Raw genomic sequence first — 18,452 nt, 5'->3', positions numbered from 1 at the left:
TGGAGTCACATGAAGGCCAGACCAGCCAAGGATGGCAGTTCCCTTCCCTAAAGGACATTCATGAACCAGATGGGTTTTTCCAAAATTCGATGATATGGTCATCATCAGATCCTTTATCGAATTCAACTTCCACCATCTGCCTCAGCAGGATTTGAACCGAAATCCCCCAAAACATAAGCTGAATTTCTGGATTAATACTCTAGTTATAACCACTAGGCCATTGCCTCCCCATGCTACTTTTTGATTGATCCTCCATATATTAAAATGATCTAAGTTTGACCAGTAGCTTGTTAAAATCACATTGATTCATAAACATTTTAGAATGTTATAAGGTACTTTTCTCTGAAAAATTTATTTTAGCAATCCTTTGTTGTAATCCTTTGTTGGCAGGATGCTAAACTGGAGCTTCTGTAGCGAGATAGTTTGAGAAATTTTCATTTGAGAAGAAAAAGTTAACATTCCTTACGTGGTTGCAGTTGTCCTATTTTAAGGGTTTAACATTCCGAGAGAAGTCACAGACTTTATTAATTCTTTTTGAATTCGCATACCCTTGGTTAACATGTACAGTGGCCAATTACACTTGAGCTCAGGTATACTTGGTAGTTAACTGGGTAGTTCCGTCATACATGGCAGGATATTCTTGCTTTGATATGATACTTGAAAATAACCAACAGTGCCAGAATCTGCAGACAGGTTTGCTGTTGGGCAAGTCAGAAATCTAAATTGATGTTTTGGAATCTAGTTTCTTAAATTATGAGCATTTTTTAAAAAGAATTGCTTCTCTTCTTTTTTGCCAGAATCTGGTCATGCAGATAGTCCCAGCCGCAGTGAATCTACGAAAATTACTCCAGGTAAGGGAATCAATTAAAGCTGAAGAAATGACTTGATCAGAACATGATATAATCCGAGAATGCAATGATTCCTTCTATTTTATCTCTATAATAATCCCATCTCATATTCCAAATGGAACTGTATGCTTCTGTTGATTCTCTTCCCTAGGTTACTAGCAACACTGTTTGAAGGCGGGGTGAAGGAAATTGTGGGAAAAATAATACTCTGATTTTAATGGGTGAGGTAGGGGGAAGGGGGTGCTGCAGGGATACCCTTTCCTGTTCACAGAAAAGTTAAGTTAGAGTAATTTTGGTGTCTGATGTTATTGCCTATTGCATCCTGAAATGTGAATTCATCTTCAGTTTTGAGTTTCAAAAGCACTCAGTTGTAGACCCTTCTGTGTAACTCCAGCCATCCAGCTAGTATGAGTTCATGTACAGACTTATGCATGACTTGCAAATAAATATCAAACTCACAAAAACATCTGGTAGCATATTATGTACAGCTAGTAAGTACATGGAATGTACTTTTTTTGTATTTTTGGTTGGCCTCAGCCCAGTGCAGTTTATTCTAAATGTTCACGGTGCCCTTGTTTTATGTAAATGGCCTGTGCTCATGCGTGCTTCAGGCCTGTATTTGCCATGTTACCGTGGCTACTTCTATTTTTTTTAGATTCCCTACAGTGTGGAAACAGGCCCATTGGCCCAACAAGTCCACACCGCCCTTTGGAGCATCCCACCTGGACCCATCCCCCTATAACCCACACACCCCTGAACCTAATTGGATCTGGTGTGTCTGTTGGAGGTCGCAAAAAGCATCATGCGGAAAGGGGGCCTAGGGGCCTATTGCATGACCGTTCTAACTTGGGCCCATATTACGTAAAGATGCTCATCTCAGATCAGTTCATTCATTACGGCAGCCATAATATTACCATTACTGTCAAAGACAAACAATATATATGGACCAGGCAACACATTTATTATGAAATGACAATGTGCACTGAGCAATTAATATACTTCAATCACTGTTGTGATCCTAAAAGCTTTGTCATGGAAATATTGATTTCCTCTGTTATTACACTTTAGTATCCTTTGTGACTCAAACCCTGGGAGTCTCCCGGGAAGGCCATTGAAATTCTGCCGAGTTGAAATTCTGAGTTTTGTTTGTAAAGCTTTCCTCATCTTTGTAACTGTCAGTGTTTGAGTCCAAAGTGTGACTGCTGCACGAACTGACTGCAGTGCCCATCTGCAATTGAATTCTGTGCTACTCCAAGTTTTCATAATCACAAACAGCTTGTTACCTCCAAGGAAGGGCTGATAAGTTCAGGGTCTCTGTACGTTCTCTGATATTTGTTTAAAACAATTTTACTGTTATCTTCTACAAATCCCTTTGTAAAATATGTAACTTTCTTGATCTGGTTATGCTTAATAAGAAGATGTAATTAAATTGTTTTCATTGCAAAATAAAGTTTGACTTTGGAATAAAAGTTATCAAATATTCTTTCACATAATTAAATTGAATGTCATTGATAAACTGCACCAATAAGTGCAGATTAATCACGCCAAACTATTTCCATTAATGCAAAGGTTTAATATGAGAAAAATAATCTCACTTAACCGTAAATTTCCAACATAAGATGACATTTTATTCAGCTTTTGATGGGACCTTGTTGGTGATTTTATTTATTTGCCAGCCACCTCCCAATGAGTCTGAGATTCGTATGAAAGAAATTGCTTTAATTAAAAATGTTTACATCTTTTTGAAGACCTCCTTGTAGGTGTGTGTGGTTTCTCTTCAACGGAACAGCAGATGTATTTGTTGTCAAGTTGTAACGCATACAAGCTTGTAACCCGATCTTTGAATACGCTGACATATTGGGTGGGGGAATACAAGGGGAATTTTTAAAATGGATTAATTTTTAATTAAATGTCATCCACCTTTGATTTATTTAATGTAATTTTTAACCAAGTTTACATGTCAATACATATCCTACTTTTGAATGATTCATTCAAAATAAACAATTGAAATAGTTCATCTCCTTCCAGCTTCAACATGCTGTTTATAATAGCAAAAAAATCAGCATTTCTTTGTGTACTCCCATTTTATAAATAATTCCTGATTGATGATCCTGAACTGATGTTCCTGTGCTTCCTCACTCTCCAATGTCTTATATTAGCTTATTTATAGATGACTCATAGCCACTTCTACCTCCCTGTTTCTGATGTTGGTTGAGAGGTGATTGGTTTGGAAAGATAGAGCTGAATATTCTGTTACTGATCATTAGTTTGTGACAGTGGTACAGGGTCATTATTACTCAAGCATAAAGGAAATTAAATGATCAGCCTATGTTGCTCTCTGCACAGCAATCCAGCCAATCCCTTCTCTCTACTCTTTGTGCAGTTTTCAAAGTTTATTTCCCCCGCGTGGCTATTCAGTTTAGTTTTGAAGTCATTGATTGTCTCTTATAGCACCCTTAGAGTCAGCAGGTGTCAAGCTGTAAGCTGAGCAGCATATGCAGCTTTAAACTGTTCTTCATTATCATATCATCCCCACCACCTGTACCTTTGGTTAAAAATTTTAAATAAGTGTTCCTTTGTCCTAGTCCCATCAGCATAACATGAAGAGCTTTTCTTTTGTCTACTTTCATCTAAACCTAATCTTGTAATCTTAAACATGTCAGTCAAAGATCCCTCACTTCCCTTTGCTTCTCCAAATTAACCTTGTCACTAAAATCCCTCATCCTTGGAACCAACTGGCAAAACATCTCAAAGACCCTCACATCCTTCCTAAAGTTTGTTGACCAGAACTGGCTGCATTGCTTCAGATGTGGTCTAATAAGATCTTTATTAAAGTTCAACATATCTTTTTGCTTTTATACTCAATGCCTCCATTTGTGAAGCCAAACTTTCAATACACTTTGTTAACCACTCTCTCAATATATGTTGCCACCTGGAGGGTTCTGTGCACATGGACACAACACCATTTCTCCCTATACACTGTTTAAAAGTTTGCTAATAGGTCTACAGTGTCTCTTGCTATTGTTTCTGCTGAAATACAACACTTCACACTTCTCATATTTAACTTTCTTCTGCCAGTCATCTGACCATTCTGCTGATTTATCTAAAGTCACTTGCAATTGATTTGTATCTAAGGTTTTGGAGTAGATTTGTAGCTCAGGTTGTGCGTGTTGAGGTTGGGTTGGCTCGCCAAGCTGGTTTGTTGTTCCGCAGATGTTTTGTTACCATGCTGGGTAACATCATCAGTGCAGCCTCCGATGAAGCTCCGATGATGTTACCCAGTATGGTAACGAAACATCTGTGGAACAACAAACCAGCTTGGTGAGCCAATCAACCTCAACATTGATTTGTATCATTATCACTTTTTAAAACACTTGCAAGTTTGATCTCATTGGCAAACTTTGAAATTTGACTTTTTTACAATATTCAAATCATCCGTATTTTTCAAAACTTGTCTGTGATCCTTGAACTATCCATTACCTTCAGACTGCAAAACGACCAGTCATCACAACTCATTGTAGTTTCTGTTCTGAAGCGAATTTTTATTCAAGCTGCGAATTAACTTTTGTTAACTGGTAGTATTATGGTAGTTATATGGTAGCTTGCCAAACTGTTAAAATCCAAGTAAAACCACATCCATAATGCATTCCTTTCATCAACCTTCACTTCTATTTGATCAAAAAATTTAGTTCAGTTATTCATTCACAGCCTGCCTTTTGTAAATCTATGCTGGCTGTCCCTAATGAACTGAATCTTCTCCAAGTGGCTGTTGCTTTTTCTCTGATAACATTTTCTAAAACCTAACCCATTACCAATGTTGAAGTGACTGACTTGGGCTCCGAATCTTCTTATATCCTTTATTGAAAAAATACTCTTTGATGTTCTCCCATTACTCTGTGATTCAAAGCATGTAGTACCTTCTTTATCACTGATAGGTTTGCCTCAACCCCTCACTTCCTTTCTCCTGTTTAAGATAGAAATTTTAGAGCTTCCTTTTTAACTATTCTCATTCTTTCCCCTTGCCAGACTTATCACTCTTCCTTAACTCCCTCTCAATTTTTGCATTTGAACTGGCTCTCACTTGAAAAATTCATATTATATGGACCGTTCACATTATTTTCTTGATTGTGTATCACCCACATCATTGCAGGAGACTGGACTTCACTTGCCTAGCTGTTCATGCTCCTGAAATGTATTTATTTATTCCATGCCTGATTGATCCTTAAAGATCAAACATTCTCTGATACCATTTTCTGTGTAATCTTCAATTACATTGTACCCTCGCTTTGTGTTCTGTCATCCCTTTGAAGTTAGCCATTTTCCAATTTAGAAGTACAAATATATATATTTTTTGTTTTTTTTTTCCTCTTTATGACATAATGATCACTCTTACCCACTTGCTTCCCCCACTAACAATTGGTCCATTTCAATCCTCAACATCACAGAATTATAGAAGCAGACCAATCAGTCCATTGAGTCTACACTGACCCTCTGAAGAGCATCTCATACATACCCGCCTTGTCCCTGTAATCCTGCATTTCCCATGGCTAATCCACCTAGCCTGTTCATCAACAGACACACACGTGCACACACACACACACACACACACACACACACACACACACACAAAACAAACATTACAAATTTAAAGAACTTCCTGCCGTCTCTCAGATGTCAATCACCTTTTTGAAAACTATCTAACTAATCATAGTGAATGGCTACATATCCCTGGCTTTTGACCCCCACCCCCTACCCCCTCGCTACATTCCTCTACCCCACGCAGTTTGATGGCACTCCCACCTCAACGTTACTCACCTGTCTTTGCAGATACAGCGTGGGGCAGTGAGTATACAGTACATATACAGTACACAGATTGAAAATTCAGTGAGAGGACGGTGCAGATTTACTGCATGAATGGTGCAGGCATAGTGTGGGGATAGTTCAAATACAGTGCAGGGCAATATGGTTACAGTGCAGATATAGCACAGACATGGTAGGCATCTACATAGACTTTAGTAAAGATTTTCACAATGTTCCGTATGGTAAGCTAATTAGTAAAGTTCAATCACATAAGATTCAAGGAGAGTTGCCAATTGAATACAACATTGGCTTGACTGTAGGTGTTTTTTGGACAGGAGCCCTGTGCCTATCAGCATTTCGCGAGGATCGGTGGTATGTCCACTTTTGTTTGTCATTTATATGAACTATTTAGATGAGGATTTAGGAGGCATGATAACGAAGCTTGCGGATGACACCAAAATCAGCAGTATAGTTGACAGTGAAGAAGGTTATCTGAAATACAAAGGAAACTTGATCAATTTGTCCAATGGGATGAGGAGTGACAGATGGAATTTAATTTGGATAAATGCGAGGTTTTGGGTTTTGGTAAAACAAGCAAGGGCAGGACTTATGCAATTAAAGATAGGGCCCTGGGTGGTGTTGTTGAACAGAGGAACTTTGGGGTTCAGGTACATAGTTCTTTAAAAGTTACATCACAGGTAAACAGGGTAGCTAAGAAGACATTCAGCGTACTTGCCTTCATTGCTGAGACCATCGGTATAGGAATTGGTATGTCATGTTGAGGTTGTACAGAACGTTCGGAGTACTGTGTACAGTTCTGGTCACCATGCTATAAGAAGTATATTATTAAATTGGGGAGAGTTCAGAAAAGATTTACCATGATGTTGCTGGGATTGGAGGGGTTCAGTTGTAAGGCTAGGCTGGATAGGCTGGATCATTTTTCTTTGAACATAGGAGGTTGAGGGGGTGACCTTATTGAGGTTAATAAAATCATGAGGGACTTGATAAGGTAAATAGCAAAGGTTTGTTTCCCTCGGGTGGGGGAGTTAAAAACTCAGAGGCATATTTTTAAGGTGAGAGGGGAAAGATTCAAAAGAAACCGGAGGGGCAATTTTTTCACACGGAGGTTGGTTCATATGTGGAATAATCTGCCGGAGGATGTGGTAGATGCAGGTACACTTACAACATTGAAAATACAAATACATTAAGATTGACAAGTCGCCAGGCCCGGATCAGATTTGTCCTCGGCTGCTTTGGGAAGCGAGAAATGCAATTGCTTCGCCACTTGCGAAGATCTTTGCATCCTCGCTCTCCACTGGAGTCGTACCTGAGGACTGGAGAGAGGCAAATGTAATTCCTCTCTTCAAGAAAGGAAATAGGGAAATCCCCGGCAATTATAGACCGGTAAGTCTCACGTCTGTCGTCTGCAAGGTGTTAGAAAGGATTCTGAGGGATAAGATTTATGACCATCTGGAAGAGCATGGCTTGATCAAATACAGTCAACACGGCTTTGTGAGGGGTAGGTCATGCCTTACAAACCTTATCGAGTTTTTTGAGGATGTGACTAGTAAGGTTGATGAGGGTCAAGCTGTGGATGTGGTGTATATGGACTTCAGTAAGGCATTTGATAAGGTTCCCCATGGAAGGCTCATTCAGAAGGTCAGGAGGAATGGGATACAGGGGAACTTAGCTGCTTGGATACAGAATTGGCTGGCCAACAGAAGACAGCGAGTGGTAGTAGAAGGAAAATATTCTGCCTGGAAGTCAGTGGTGAGTGGAGTTCCACAGGGCTCTGTCCTTGGGCCTCTACTGTTTGTAATTTTTATTAATGACTTGGACGAGGGAATTGAAGGATGGGTCAGCAAGTTTGCAGACGACACAAAGGTCGGAGGTGTCGTTGACAGTGTAGAGGGCTGTTGTAGGCTGCAGCGGGACATTGACAGGATGCAGAGATGGGCTGAGAGGTGGCAGATGGAGTTCAACCTGGATAAATGCGAGGTGATGCATTTTGGAAGGTCGAATTTGAAAGCTGAGTACAGGATTAAGGATAGGATTCTTGGCAGAGTGGAGGAACAGAGGGATCTTGGTGTGCAGATACATAGATCCCTTAAAATGGCCACCCAAGTGGACAGGGTTGTTAAGAAAGCATATGGTGTTTTGGCTTTCATTAACAGGGGGATTGAGTTTAAGAGTCGTGAGATCTTGTTGCAGCTCTATAAAACTTTGGTTAGACCGCACTTGGAATACTGCGTCCAGTTCTGGGCGCCCTATTATAGGAAAGATGTGGATGCTTTGGAGAGGGTTCAGAGGAGGTTTACCAGGATGCTGCCTGGACTGGAGGGCTTATCTTATGAAGAGAGGTTGACTGAGCTCGGTCTCTTTTCATTGGAGAAAAGGAGGAGGAGAGGGGACCTAATTGAGGTATACAAGATAATGAGAGGCATAGATAGAGTCGATAGCCAGAGACTATTTCCCAGGGCAGAAATGGCTAGCACGAGGGGTCATAGTTTTAAGCTGGTTGGTGGAAAGTATAGAGGGGATGTCAGAGGCAGGTTCTTTACGCAGAGAGTTGTGAGAGCATGGAATGCGTTGCCAGCAGCAGTTGTGGAAGCAAGGTCATTGGGGTCATTTAAGAGACTGCTGGACATGCATATGGTCACAGAAATTTGAGGGTGCATCCATGAGGATCAATGGTCGGCACAACATTGTGGGCTGAAGGGCCTGTTCTGTGCTGTACTGTTCTATGTTCTATTAAGGACAAAAGAGTAACAGGAGAGAGAATAGGACCCCTTAAGAATCAGCAAGGCCACCTATGTATGGAACCACGGGAGATGGGGAAGATACCAAACGAGTATTTTTCATTAGTGCTTAATGTGGAGAAGGATGTGGAAGGTTGATAACGTGGGGACTTTATTAAATGTTTTACAATTTCCACTTCAATTTTCTCTTTTTCCTTCTCTTGACAGCAATAACTAACACTAACGTACAGTTTTGTGGGCACTAAGTGCCCTCCAGTGCTTTAATTCACATTGCCGAGGAATGCATGGGGAAAAAGAATTAATTGATTCATCTGGTCAATCTTAATCTTCTGAAGAGATCACAAGCTGGAATTTCTGAATCATGGGTGGTGTGTGTGTCCGTGATATTAGTATGAAGTGGATTCCGGCTGTGCTCAAGCTTCCCCACCTGCAGAATTTCCTTCGATCTCAGATACCAGAACTCTTTGAATGCCAGTTATTTCTTGAAGCCATGGTGTCAATTTTATGGCTCTCTGTCCATATATTCTCTCTGTTTAGGGTGGGGTGAGGAGGGAACCTGTAAAGTTAAATGGATGACCAGACCACTGCTTTCCTTGTCTATGTTATGGGGTGACAACAACGATTGTAAAGAGGTCAGCCGGGGGGACCTCAGAATATAAATTTCCTGATTGGGACTGTTAAGCTGGTCCAATCAGAGAGCCCTGTGTGACAGATATAAACATGAGTGTCAGAGATAATGGGAACTGCAGATGCTGGAGAATTCCAAGATAATAAAATGTGAGGCTGGATGAACACAGCAGGCCAAGCAGCATCTCAGGAGCACAAAAGCTGATGTTTCGGGCCTAGACCCTTCATGACACCCAGTAGGTGACTTCCCACCTTTAGAACCTGCAGCAATACCTTTATGTTCAGCTTACTGCTAGGTGGTGTGCCCTGGTGGTATATTTTTTTTTCGCCAAGTGCATGACTTCAGTTACAATTAGCCCCTGTTTATTGACCGTGATGGTTTACAGTTTGCCCTCAGGATGCTGCCTGGATTTTACCAGGACCTGATTAATTTCTGGAGCATAGTTGACTTGTGCTAGGCCTAACTACCTTAAGGAGTAGCGGCTATCACTAGAGAGCTGTTGCTCAGGAATGTGTACCTCTACCATCGTGGGTTCCAGTGGCTGGCAGAGGGGAGGACCATGGCCACGGGGGTGACCGGTGTTGGGGAAGTGCTGAGGGGTGGTGGCCTGGGCTGGATGCTGCCACTGGAATTAGCAAACAGGGCAGTGGTAGACAACCATTTTACAGCCACTGCCATTTGATGCCTAAAAATGGTGGTGTTCGGACCTGATGTCGTGCACCAGTTGAAGGAGGCCCAGGTGTGCAGTGGAACCCTGCCTGTGTGTATCCCTGCTCGGATGGAACTTTTTATTGGCCCCATGATCCCGTACCTTCCTCAGGCTCCTGTGCCCCACAGGTTGAGCTGCCTCTGGAATATGTGGTATGTGTCATTTAAGGAAACAAAATGATGATTCCTGTACAGGCTGCTGCATGCATATCATGCATCTCTTCGCTTTCTTCCAATGCGCAGATACATACTGCAGAGCCCGCTTTGGGTACAGTGGTAATGTAAGGGACGAAAAAAGAAAAAAACAAACAGGCATATAGAACATAGAACAATACAGTGCAGAACAGACCCTTCGGCCCTCGATGTTGCGCTGACCTCTGAACTAATCTAAGCCCCTCCCCCTATCATTATCCATATGATTATCCAAGGATTGTTTAAATGCCCCTAATGTGGCTGAGTTAACTACATTGGCAGGGGGTGCTTTCCACATCCTTACCACTCTCTGAGTAAAGAACCTGCCTCTGACATCTGTCTTAAATCTATCACCCCTCAATTTGTAGCTGTGCCCCCTTGTACAAACTGAAGTCATCATCCTCAGAAAAAGACTCTCATGTCCACCCTATCTAATCCTCCAATTATTTTTTATGTCTCAATTAAATCCCCTCTTAGCCTCCTTCTCTCCAACGAGACCAGACCCAAGTCCCTCAGCCTTTCTTCATAGAGCCTACGCTCCAGACGAGGCAACATCCTGGTAAATGTCCTCTTTACAATGCTTCCACATCCTTCCTGTAATGGGGCGACCAGAACTGCACACAATATTCCAAATGAGGCCGCACTAGAATTTTGTACAGTAGCAGCATGACATCATGGCTCTGGAACTCAATCCCTCTACCAATAAAACCTAAAGCGCCGTAAGCCTTCTTAACTGCACTATCAACCTGGGTGGCAACTTGCAGGGATCTATGTACTTGGACACCAAGATCCCTCTGCACATCTACACTACCAAGAATCTTTCCATTGACTCAGTATTCTGCCTTCCTATTATTCCTCCCAAAGTGAATCACCTCACATTTATTCGTATTAAACTCCATTTGCCATCTTTCGGCTCAATTCTGCAGTTTATCCAAGTCCCCCTCAAACCTGCAACATTCTTCCACACTGTCCACCACTCCACCGACTTTACTGTCATCTACAAACTTACTAACCCATCCACCAATGCCTGCGCCCAAGTCAATTATAAAAATGACAAACAGCAATGGTCCCAAAACAGATCCTTGAGGCACACCACTGTGTCCAGGCTGAATATTTTCCATCAACCACCACTCATTGCCTTCTTACAGAAAGCCAGTTTCTAATCCAAACTGCTAAATCTCCCTCAATCCCGCGCCTCTGTATTTTCTCCAATAGCCTACCATGTGGAACCTTATCAAAGGCTTTACTGAAGTCCATGTACACCATGTCAACTGCCCTACCCTCATCCACATGCTTGGTCACCTTCTCAAAAAACTCAATGAGGTTTATGAGACACGACCTGCCCTTGACGAATCCATGCTGACTATCTCCAATCAAATTGTTTCTTGCTAGATAATTATAAATCTTATCTCTTATAATCCTTTCCAAAACTTTTCCTGCAACAGATGTAAGGCTCACCGGTCTGTAATTACCTGGGTCATCTCTACTGCCCTTCTTGAACAAGGGCACAACATTTGCAATCCTCCAGTCCTCTGGTACAAAACCTGTAGACAATGAGGACTCAAAGATCAAGGCCAAAGGCTCCGCCACCTCCTCCCTAGCTTCCCAGACAATCTTCGGAAAAATCCCATGCAGCCCAGGGGATTTATCTACCTTCACACCTTCTAGAATTGATAACACCTCCTCCTTACTAATCTTAATCCCTTCAATTCTAGTAGCCCATAACTCAGTCATCTCCTCTACAATATTCTCCTCTTCCTCAGTGAAAACAGATGAGAAATAATCATTTCACACCTCTCCAATCTCCACAGGGTCCACACACAACTTTCCACTTCTGTCTTTGACTGGCCCTGTTCATTGTCTTATTCCTCACATACCTATAGAAAGCTTTAGGGTTCTGCTTTATTCTGTCTGCCAATGTCTGCTCATGTCCCCTCCTTGCTCTTCTTAACTCTCTCTTTAAATCCTTCCTAGCTAATCTGTAACGCAGAGATTCTGTTGTAGTTTTCGTTGCACATCAGTCCCATGCACCTGATCTTTGGACAGCTGGTGCCAATGGGCGCAGGCAAATTGGAGGACCTCCACATGGGTCTGCTCTTGTCCTGACCAGACTGGCTATAAACAGGTGTAGGCAGTGGGTCGTGAAAGGGGTCGTCTCTGGCAACTGCCTACCCCTCTTCTATGGTTATATTCGAGCCCAGGTGTCCTTGAAGAGGGAGTACATAGTATCCACCAATGCCCTCCATGCCCCTAGGGAGAGGTGGACACCACAGGAAATGGAATGCCTTATTTCCCCCTCCACCTTTATTTTGGCCCTTAATCCTCCCCTTCTCTATTTTTTTCAAGTGAGCATTGCCCTGATCAGGCTTTGCTTGTTAACGTTCCAATAGCCACATGGGTCCTTTCCTGATGGTAGAAAATATGGAATAAAATTGTTGCACAATGGCGTCTTTTTACTGTGGCAAAACACATTCACATACAGCCACGGGTGTTTGCGGAAAATATAAGCACTACTGCTGAGCTCCCTTTGGGTGCCATGGTAGTGTGGGGAAGGAAAAAAGTCAAAAACAAACAGGAATATCAGAGATTCTGTTGATTCTGAGAGCTTGCTCCGAGGAAGCTGGACCAGTCAAGAACAATACACATGTAAATAAGGAGTTACTTAGTGATGGGATACCAGAGTCAATGGAGTTATTTCACAGACATATTACAACACACCTCCAGGGATAAAGTTCGCTGCCGAAACCATGGAAATGGCCCCACATGGGCAAAGGACATGGTTGACATGAGGTCAAGTTTTGTGTTGTACAAAATTCGGTTAGACGAGGTGGTCCTGAAAACATATGGACCACAAAATAGCTGTAAATGCATGGACTCTGCAGGGGCAAAATATTCCCAGCCACTCAGATCAGCAGGAAGTTTGTTCGAACCGGTAGGCTCTCCCTCTCTGTCAAGCGTCGAAGAAACCTTAGAGTCAGAAATGCAAATGGTGGATGTCACAGCCTCGCTGCCTTTACCACCTGAAGAAGAGTATGAATTTCTTCCGAGATGCTCCAGGTATAAGAAGCAGGCTACGGTCTGGCAATAATGCCGGTATCCGAGACTGAGTCGAAGGAACTGGACCCAGTGCAAAAACGCCCCGGGGACACCAAAAAAAACAGGTCGACATCACCGGTCTTAGAAGAGGATAAACATAGTGAATTGTAATGAACTCAACCAAGTGAACCTCATAGAATATGAGTTCCCTGACTGAGGCTGTGAACCTAGTCCAATCAAAGAGCCCTAGCTGACTGATGTAAACATGAGTGTCAGAAAGTCTGCAGATTCTGAGAGCTGGCTCTGAGGAAGCCAGTCCAGTATCAAGTAGCATGCACCTGTCAATAAAGGGTTACTTGGTGACAGAATGCTGACCTGCAGAGTTATTTCACAGACATGTTACAACACACCTCCAGAGGCAGGTGAGATTTCAACCCCGTCATTATGGCCCAGATGTTAAGGACACTAGTTCTGTGGCACAAGAGAGTGAGTGAGATGCCAGGAAGCCTGCCACTCATTAAGATCTTTTTCCACCTCTATCTCAATACAGCGTGCAGCTAGGAAAGGAGGATAGGTGGCCAGCATAATAGAGGTCAGTACACAGCCTAAGAAAGGGAAGGAAGATGAGGAACTGCTTTTGGGGGTATCTCTTCCACTCTGCTCTCAGATTCCCCACCACAATGCACTGTCTTACTGTGAATGCCATGCTTTTCCCTCCTGGTGTCCACATGCTTCTGGCAGCCCTGGGCAATTGGATTGTTGGGTATCTCGCTTGGACAGGATTCTACCATCACATCATTAAACCCAGTAAAGTTGACACAGGACAGAATTGTTTCCAAGTCAATTGTAGTACTTTGAGGTACTATTCACTAACTCAGCCCAGCACAGAAATAAAACCCAGGATCTTCCTGCTTTGCATAACTCAGTGTTAGAACAGCTCACTGTCTCACACACACACACACTCACACACACACACACACACACACACACACACACACACACACACACACAATCAGCAGCAAGCATGATGCATTAATTTATACATTTCCATCTTTCCACAAAGCCTTCAGAGTTTGGCTGCTCTTTGGAGCTGCTCAAAATCTGGCAGTGAGCATATGGGAACAAAAGGATTCATCGTCGTTAACTGTCTGTCTACAGATCAACCTAGCCAAGAAACCTGTAAACACTGTCCTCTTTGTGTACCGAGGAAGCTGAGTTGAGCAATAAAGAGTTAAGGCTTCTAGCCCTCAGCTAGTAATTTTACAGTCTGCTTTTAATTACGTGGAGTTGCCAGCAATACATGTCTGAGTAGCTGGAACTTTGCCTGTGCTTCAGGAAGGCACCAAGTCACACTTCAGTTTAAAAGTACAAAATGCATACTTACCTGAGTTGGGGAAGAGACAGTACCCTGTATATCACCATGAAACACATTTTGTCTTTAACACCTCCGAATAAGTTCAATGTAAGATAGTGAGGCAAGCTCCAATGCAGATTGGAGGCAAGACGAGCATGGACTGATGGCAAGGCCTGGTGGTGAAGAACTGTAATGTGGACTTCTTATTTGTTTTTCAAATTTATTCCTAAGGTCCTGTACCTAAGTACGTTTGTACCTAACATGGCTCTGTAAGTGGCAACTTTTTAAACTTTTCACTGCCCTCATGTACATGTGACAACAAACCTAATTCTAATTCTATAAGTCTCTCGTGATGACGGAGGGCAATTGTTAATACATCACATATGAGTGTCTTTGTATTACTATTCTTACTTCAGTATTGCAGAATGATGTGTATTAAGGAGAATTGAATGCCTTCTTAAATTCATATCGATCAGTTTGCCAACTGTATGTTCCAATTTCAGTGAGCTGTTGGAAGTTCAACTAGGCTAGTGATTGCCTATATCAGTTAAAGTACAAATTTTACATCACTGTAAAGAATAAGTGTGCTTATCTAGTGAAAAGTGCTAGCAATATTAGTACTATCATGTTAAGAATTAAGATTACAAAAACCATGCTAAATGTTACAACACAAAGTAATCTTTGATCTGAGATGTGATTGCTGCTTTTCACTTGTGCCCTCCTGAAGAATTTCTGTGCAGTCCATTTTGATGTTACACCCAGCCCCCTCAACTCCTAGCAACAGCTCCACCAATATTAATAAACGAAGAAAAAAATTACAAGCTTGAAAGGTACAAATGGAGGGCCTTTCACAACAGGAATAATAAGCAAAAAGTTATATTTCCTTTAAACAAGAAATTAAGGTGGACATTTCAGAGTGAGGTAAGGGGCAGAATCTAGTAGGGCCATGATGACGTGGATTAAGGCAAGAAATCTGGAAGAATTGCATGAGAAGTCTGTGAGGCCATTCTCAACATTGGGAGCAACTAATTGCATTTTCTAGCAGATCTCTGGACCCCGAGTCTAAATTATTGCATGGAACTGGTGAGAGGCCTATTGACAGGGATTAATGCTTGTTATCACCCTCATTAACTACAAATATTGTTTTTTTCATATGCATCTTCCTATTGTACTATGGGATGAATAAAAAATAAATGTCTAGAATTCATGACATGAAAGCCTGAGTGGGTGCCTGGTGACTCAAGCTCGCCATTGGCCCATTTTGGAATCTCTGACACCCAGCACCAATGTTTCCAGCAGTGGCCATGCCCACTCCTTGTCTGCATGTGCTGAACTTCTGCAAGCCATCATGACACTTATATAACACTGGTATGGTTCATTCCTGCAATATGAAACATTCCACAAGCCTCTGAAATTTCTGCAAAGACACAGTATGCAGGGACAGGCACCAAGGTTATGGTTTGGACCAGGATTCTCAGGGTTGCTCACTTGCTTTCTTAACACTGATTCACTTCACACTTCTGGATGCTGGCAGAATCCTTGCCCAGCCTTTTTGCTCTTTATTCCTTAGCCAGAACATAAAGGCTCACTCTACTGCTATTTGGCCTTGCTGATCAGCACTACATAAAGCCATGTAGGTTTGTCATGGTTATTAACAGTCAGAAGTTAAGGACATGGATATTTTGCTACACAGTACATTGCTACATCAATCCCACACTGGGCGCTTACACTGTGTGCGCTTCAAGCAGACTACCATGTCTCACAGTCTTAGGGGAATAGACAGAACTGATGCCCAGGGAGAGACTTGAGAGTCAAGCGTCCCAGCACAATAAGTGAAAGGCAGTCTCTGATACCAGCCAATGGGCTTAAGCATGGCTAGCCAATGGTTGGAGCATTTACAGTCAGCCCAGGGAGTGGGTCGCATTCACCGCTATGGAGCCAGTCCAAGGAGTTGCCAGAACATAGTTGTGACCTGCACAGATATCAGAGAGGGCTCCAGTCACTCGTCGTTCAAGGCTTTCTTGCTCAGTTGCTGGAAGGGATGGGTCATGGTCGGCCTTGGTTGGGGGTGGGGTGGGAGGTTCATCTGCTCAGTGTGAGGAGGTCAAGTCACATTGTAAACTGGTGATAGAGCATGGACATGTCATGAGAGAGAAGGTGTCATTGACAATGAGCAGCACCCTGGTTTCTAGAGGGAGACAGTGAACTACAAAACCAGGCATGTTCACTTCATATGAGAGATAATGGGAACTGCAGATGCTGGAGATTCCAAGATAATAAAATGTGAGGCTGGATGAACACAGCAGGCCAAGCAGCATCTCAGGAGCACAAAAGCTGACGTTTCGGGCCTAGACCCTTCATCAGAGAGGGGGATGGGGGGAGGGAACTGGAATAAATAGGGAGAGAGGGGGAGGCGGACCGAAGATGGAGAGCAAAGAAGATAGGTGGAGAGGGTGTAGGTGGGGAGGTAGGGAGGGGATAGGTCAGTCCAGGGAAGACGGACAGGTCAAGGAGGTGGGATGAGGTTAGTAGGTAGCTGGGGGTGCGGCTGGGGGTGGGAGGAAGGGATGGGTGAGAGGAAGAACCGGTTAGGGAGGCAGAGACAGGTTGGACTGGTTTTGGGATGCAGTGGGTGGGGGGGAAGAGCTGGGCTGGTTGTGTGGTGCAGTGGGGGGAGGGGATGAACTGGGCTGGTTTAGGGATGCAGTGGGGGAAGGGGAGATTTTGAAACTGGTGAAGTCCACATTGATACCATATGGCTGCAGGGTTCCCAGGCGGAATATGAGTTGCTGTTCCTGCAACCTTCGGGTGGCATCATTGTGGCAGTGCAGGAGGCCCATGATGGACATGTCATCAAGAGAATGGGAGGGGGAGTGGAAATGGTTTGCGACTGGGAGGTGCAGTTGTTTGTTGCGAACTGAGCGGAGGTGTTCTGCAAAGCGGTCCCCAAGCCTCCGCTTGGTTTCCCCAATGTAGAGAAAGCCGCACCGGGTACAGTGGATGCAGTATACCACATTGGCAGATGTGCAGGTGAACCTCTGCTTAATGTGGAATGTCATCTTGGCATCGTAAGTACAACCAACTCACTGGCCCCTGCCACCCACAAGAGGATTCCTGCGCCTCCCAAATCCCGAGTCTGTCCCTGCCCCTCCCCCACCATGCACCCGCCGCCATTGACCATGAGGACACGGCCGGAGACCCCACCGATGACGTCACATCGGCCTCCGCCGGCCACAGAACTTCCGGAACCGCTGCTGCAGTCACCACCTCCACGTCCAGGTACTACAGCCCACACACCACCCTCACCTCAGCTGCTGCCGCCCACCCCGATCCTCCCACCGCCGACGGAACCCCGCCCACGGCCGACGCCGACGGAACCCCGCCCACGGCCGACGCCGACGGAACCCCGCCCACGGCCGACGGAACCCCGCCCACGGCCGACGACATCATCGCTCCGCCCACAACCTCCACAGCCTGCAACCCCAGAGGAGACAGCCACCCTGAGCCCTGCCGAATCTTCACCATCCCCCCAGACCTCCCACTGACTGAGGACGAACGGTCAGTCCTGAGCAAGGGGCTCACCTTTGTCCCCCTACAACCACACATCAACGAATACCAGTCACGGTCGGACATAGAGCAGTTTTTCCGCCGTCTTCGCCTGCATGCCTACTTCTTCAACCGGGAACCCAACCCTCCTTCCACTGACCCCTTCACCCGCTTCCAACACAAGTCCTCCTCCTGGACACCACCCCCAGGCCTCCTACCCTCCCTCGACCTCTTCATCTCCAACTGCCGTCGAGACATTAACCGCCTCAACCTCTCCACCCCTCTCACCCACTCCAACCTCTCCCCCGCAGAACGGGCAGCCCTCCGCTCCCTCCGCTCCAACCCCAACCTCACCATCAAACCCGCAGACAAGGGTGGCGCAGTGGTAGTATGGCGTACTGACCTCTACATCGCCGAGGCCAGACGCCAACTCTCCGACACCACCTCCTACCGCCTCCTCGATCATGACCCCACACCCGAGCACCAAACCATCATCTCCAACACCATTCATGACCTCATCACCTCAGGGGACCTCCCACCCACAGCCTCCAACCTCATTGTTCCCCAACCCCGCACAGCCC

At 44.2% G+C, this 18,452-nt stretch overlaps 1 protein-coding gene across 14 annotated transcripts in view; it reads left to right on the top strand.

The window, feature by feature from the left end:
- Positions 1 to 18,452, top strand: part of LOC125451225 (nuclear factor 1 B-type-like) — a 683,573-nt gene that overhangs the window by 474,584 nt on the left and 190,537 nt on the right. For all 14 annotated transcript variants that reach the window (XM_059644590.1, XM_059644588.1, XM_048528110.2 and 11 more), the window contains one exon: positions 798 to 851. In XM_059644590.1, coding sequence (XP_059500573.1) covers positions 798 to 851 — 54 coding nt within the window. The remainder of the gene's footprint in view (positions 1 to 797; positions 852 to 18,452) is intronic.

Source organism: Stegostoma tigrinum, chromosome 3 (genome assembly GCF_030684315.1).
Source record: "Stegostoma tigrinum isolate sSteTig4 chromosome 3, sSteTig4.hap1, whole genome shotgun sequence".
NCBI lineage: Eukaryota > Metazoa > Chordata > Chondrichthyes > Orectolobiformes > Stegostomatidae > Stegostoma > Stegostoma tigrinum.
Note: the sequence above shows the minus strand (reverse complement) of the source record. Positions and strands in the feature narration are given on the sequence as shown.